We start from the raw sequence: 5201 nt of genomic DNA, 5'->3' as shown, positions 1-5201 counted from the left end.
CGGTGGGTGGAATAACCAAAGCAGAAAGCTGTGTGATTTGATCTGCACCGTTATTTGGTCCATCCAGGGAAGTGGACGGTTCGTGTGTTTTCTGTGCTTTATGATTCGTCCCAATATTTGATCTGGACCGTTGTTTGGCCCATTAGCGAAGGCGGACGCCTCAGGTTTTTCCTGTGCTTTGTGAGTTGTGCTGATGCTGATGCTTTCGGTCTCGGCCGTTGTTTGGTCTCTGTCGGATTAGAACGCCAAAACCAGTCTTTTTCCCCCGAAATGAGCACATCAATTTAACAATAATAATATTATTAATTTGTTACCATTAATTAGCATTAAATCAATTCAAAAAAAAAACCAATATGCATTCTTCTATCTCAAGATACAAAGTCATTAGAATTTCTTTTACTAATCAGTTTATTACGTCTCAAATATATCTCATAAGCAAATATTCCAATGACTTTCTCTCGTCCGTTGATAGATGATCGGATGTAAAATTACTGAGAATATTTTATTAAAAATTTTACCCTTTTTAATTTTTTTATATATTTTATCAAATTTTACGATAAATGATTAGATATTTGATTTACTTGTCATCTGTCCGAGAGTCATCGATTATGAAAGTAGTAACGAGCAGTGTTCCAATCCTAGATGAATGAGACCACGATACATCACTATATTTGAGTGTGGAGGTAGTTTATTTATTATTTATAAATGTGTTAATTTACTGCTCTTTGTGAAAATTGTTCGAGTATATTAATTATTTTAGAAGCATTAAATGATTGTCCGACATATGATTGGCTCCGAATCGATTGGTATTCACGTATTTACTTTTATATTTATCGGCCATGCGTTTTGGATATTTGAGATTTAATAATGTTATATATATATATATATATAAAAAGAAAACACGTAGCAATAAACAATCAATCATGAAATCGTAATTGAACAATAATTATGAAATAATGACTCTGTCGAGTCAATTTCTTTGTGCGAGATCGAATTTATAGCCACTTTGGTGCTGGACGTCCTGGGAACTGTTATTGTTTGACTTGGAGACCCACCGAGAGCCATTGTCGTCGTCATGGGAATTGTTCCTGTTTGACTTGTAGACCAAAGGAGAGTCATGCATCGTCATCGCTTACGTGCGATGCCGGTATCAGTAGATGATGAGAGTTGATCGGAATACAAGCAAGCCTGGATAGGATAACTCAATTAATCGGACCGAGATGGATCAATGTTTCGTAACCGAGGACACCTGTTCTCTGTATTGCTAGAGCTATAGTTATGATCGATGGTCAACATGTGTTACATAACCTAAGCCCTCGGTCAATATCCAATTATCCTGTAGATCGTATTACATGTTGAAATGTGATGGTCCTTTCAGTAATAATATAGAGAATGCATGAACTCCTTCTTGCTCCTTTTGTCATCGGTGTCTTCCCTTCCCTTTCATAAGCTTTGCCGCATCCTCTGCTTGCGTCGCTTTCTCTCGCTTCTGCTTCTCCCTCCTGTTTTTGACCCTCAAATCTGTGTGCTCTCCTGGTTCAAGCAAACAAATAGCCGCAGCAGCACGTAAAATGGGGTGATCACGTTTTGCCCCACGTAAATCCACACACAAGCATCAAAGAATAGTACCCATGACATCAGATTCTCGTCCTTGTGACGTTGATTTCAAAACCCACGGACTGGTTTTGAGTCGTTGATCGCAAACTTGGTTTAGGTACAGTCGTCTTCTTTCTATTTAATGTAATGCTATGTGGAGGAAACAGGGATTAGCTGGTTCAGTTCCGGAATAGATGAAGCAGAAGATAGTCGCAGTAGGAAGAACACAACGATATGAGGTTTTGGTAGCAGTTGATGTACCTGTATTTGTCACCGTAGATAAACCGTACATATACCAGAACTATTTACATACATTCTTCTTCCCTTCCGCTCTCCACCGTCTCTTACAAGCTCAGGCTTAGCGCCGCTTTGACGTCGAGCCTCCACGCGCAGCCGCCGCTGTCCAGCCTCCACACGTCACACGGCGCCGCCAGCGGCGAGGACGAGGTCCTCTCCTTCCCCGGCCTGACGCGCACCCGGCACGTGAATGCCCGGCACGCCGCCGCTGCCGGCACTAACCCGCCCGTCACCAGTTCCACCTTCACCTCCTCCGCCTGCTCCTCCCCCTCCTCCCTTCCCATCACCATCCGCCGGTACGCCTCGTTGGTCCACATCACTCGGTCCCACCCGTCCGACACGAACCCGGGGCTCTCGTCCAACGCCAGCGCTGCCGTCACTGCCTCGTCGCTCCTCCATGGGACCTCCTCCTCCCGCCACGAGTCCGTCACGCATGCCACCGTCACCCACGACCCCAACGCCACCACCGCTCCTCCCACCTGCTTCTGCCCCATCCACGGTGGAACCACCCGCGGCAACGCCGCCGCATCAGGAGTAATGGGGCTCGAAGACTTCCTCGGCGACTCCGCCAGCTCGCACTGCCTCTCCGGCGTTTCCGGCATCAATGGCAGCGTCACGATCATCGACGAGGCCGTCGTCGTCGAAGACGACTTCTCATCGTCGTTGATCGACGACGACGACCCCGCAGTCACATCGACCTTCCCGGTCTTCCTCCCCCTCCCGCCGCCGCTAGGGTTGGCGGATCCTTTCCTCTTTGGCCTCCTTGCCGCGGCCCGCGTCTCAGCGGGAACGGGTGAGATCTTCGGGGAACCGGCGGGGGAGGTAGGCTTGGGGGCGATCGGACGGTACCTGAGCATGATCTGCCCCACCTTCCACGCGACGTCGGCGTCCCGGCCTCCGCCGTACATGGCGATGCAACAACCGCCTCTCCTCTCCATCTCCACCCTTTTGCTTCAAATAAGAGCTACCGAGAGATGAAGTCGGGAGGAGGAGCCTTAAATAGCGGGCGAGTGATCGACGCGTGTCCTCCCGAGCGACGTGGAGCGATGGCATCTCGCGCTGCGATTGGGGGAGGCGGACAGGTGGCGGGCGACGAGGGGGACGTCACGTGAAGGCACGGTGTAGGGGATAACGAAGGCGGGCGGTGTCGGAGAGCGAGGAGGGTACGAGACCAATGGGATGGCGCAGAGTGTCGCACGCCGGAAGGGGGCACACGGGCCGGTGGAGAGAAGAAAGGACGAGGGAGGCGAAGGGGTAGGTTCGAGAGAGGGGACACGTGGCCAGATCACAGGGGGATAGAGACGAACCAAGCGAAGCGAAGTCGGGGTTGGTTGGTTGTTGCTATTATGGGCATCGCCATGGGGACGGAGGAGGACACGTGGAGCGAGCCGAGGGCGACGTGGGTCTAACGAAGGACAGATGACGTTATTATGCGTCGCGGATGGGACCCACCTGGCGGCGTCGTGATTGGTGGATGTGGACCCATTTCTCGATTCCAATCTCGGGGCCGGTACGCCGGAGGGGGACGACACGATTAAGAAAAATGTTTTCCGTACTTCCTTTCCACGTTTCCGATGATTCGTTGTAGTGGGGTCCGCTTGGTGAGACGCGAGAAGGTGATGGTGATTGTTGGGTACGCAAGACAGTAACCACGGGACCCACGGGACCCACGAGAACTCATTCACACAAGTAACACGGAGGCCATCCGGCCTGATGGCGAACGCCACCGTTGAACCAACGTGTCGACCGTCGGTTGGTCGACGTGGGAGGATCAGACGTGATTTGATGATCGGCCGCTTTCAGCCGACGATCTCGTTCCCCACGGCAACAAAGCCGGTGACATCTTCTCCGTCGACGTAGGAATGACGGCTGATGAGTGACGAGGACCGATTTAGAGGAAGTATGGAGCCAATTCAGATCATTTACTTTGATTAACATCAAGCACAAACCTGAATCTTTAAGGCTTCGAATAGAACAAATTAACTTTCAATCTTGAGAGCTAAGTATGAGATGAATCCAAGTTGAGTTAGCAAGTAGCTCCATGGAGGAACAAAACAGATTCTTTTGATCGATGAGTTGCAATCGATTTGGACTCGCTTTGGTTTTTGCTTACGGGCCAAGTTTGAGTCTACTCTTAAGGATAGTTAATTTGGTTAGGACTTAATTGTGGTATATATATTTGTTATTAGATTTGTTAAATGCTTGGTTTAGTTTCAACCTGAGGTCATTAGAACCTATAATAATATAAGGATTAAGGCTACTTCAACCACAAGAAGGACACAAGTATTTATTGCTCAAGAGAGGCTTGAAGAAGACTTGGATCCAAGAAAAAAAAGATTTAATTGCTTATAAACAAAAATAGATTTAATTTAATACATAGATAGCAAAGGGGCATATGATTTGCTTATTTAAAAAAGGATTACAAATTTTTGCTCACCTTGACTTTTTTTTTTTATCCCAATCAAGTTGGAACATTTATATAAGATATTAAATATAATATATGCTAATTAAGATAAACTAAAACTCATTTCAAAATGAATAATTTGTTTATATTTATTATATAAAAATAATGAAGTTGGATATATTATACGGCACGTAAAACGTTTTGAAACAATAGTTATCGAAGCAAGATCGGATTTTGAGTCAGTCAAATCTTAAATCAAGGGTTTAACTAGTCGGATTATAGATTTAATAATTTTTAAAATATATAAATAATATTATAAAAATAATGTATACAATACAGTGAAAGAGAATGTCAGAAAAGAGTTTTCATCTTTTCTTCTTTATAATAAAAAAAACTTAATTATCCAAAAAAATAAAATATGTTTTACAGTAAATAAAAATGAAGGATATTTCAATCTATTTAAGATTTAAAAAAATCTAATTAATGGATCAAATGGATTAAGAACTTAGTTCTTGATTTTTATACCTGATTCATCAATCCAATTCAAATTTTAGGAGTATAATGGTAAGATACTCAAGTCAATAATAATAAAATAAAAGAGAATGATTTATATAAGCAACTTTGTGTTGGTACTTCAACATCTTTAGGCCAGGATCAACATTTTCCAAATGGAAACAACTCATATGGTCAAGCTTCATCATTCTTGGGGTCCCTTTTGTTGACTAGTTCATGTCCTTGAGCTCTCCAGCTACACACTTCCAGCAAGGCAAATGGATAAAGCCACCTGATCCAAATTAAAACCTTCATTGTGAAGACTACAATTGTTTATGGGTGTCAGCCAGCCCACACAATGATTGCTGTGTCATTGCTATAGTCCAAATATTTAGTGTCTTCTAATCTCTGG

General features: G+C 44.8%; 1 protein-coding gene across 2 annotated transcripts; it reads right to left on the bottom strand.

Annotated features, from left to right (window-relative positions):
- Positions 1-1229: 1229 nt before the first annotated feature.
- LOC103978513 (uncharacterized) lies at positions 1230-3191 on the bottom strand. Of its 2 annotated transcripts, XM_065130530.1 has the most exons (3): positions 1858-3191; positions 1630-1746; positions 1230-1533 (listed from the first exon to the last, which is right to left on the bottom strand). In XM_065130530.1, the coding sequence occupies exon 1, from the start codon at positions 2829-2831 to the stop codon at positions 1941-1943; it is 891 nt and encodes a 296-aa protein (XP_064986602.1). In that variant the 5' UTR covers positions 2832-3191; the 3' UTR covers positions 1230-1533; positions 1630-1746; positions 1858-1940. The 2 variants fall into 2 exon arrangements, with proteins under 2 accessions (XP_064986602.1, XP_009392608.2); XM_009394333.3 differs by having other exon boundaries at positions 1230-1746.
- Positions 3192-5201: the final 2010 nt, after the last annotated feature.

This window comes from Musa acuminata, chromosome BXJ1-3 (assembly GCF_036884655.1).
Source record: "Musa acuminata AAA Group cultivar baxijiao chromosome BXJ1-3, Cavendish_Baxijiao_AAA, whole genome shotgun sequence".
Lineage (NCBI taxonomy): Eukaryota > Viridiplantae > Streptophyta > Magnoliopsida > Zingiberales > Musaceae > Musa > Musa acuminata.
This window is presented reverse-complemented; position numbering and strand designations above follow the sequence as displayed.

What these genes read in the sequence shown, in the direction of transcription:
- LOC103978513 (XM_009394333.3), bottom strand. Translation starts at nt 2,831, where the DNA reads ATGGAGAGGAGAGGCGGTTGTTGCATCGCCATGTACGGCGGAGGCCGG.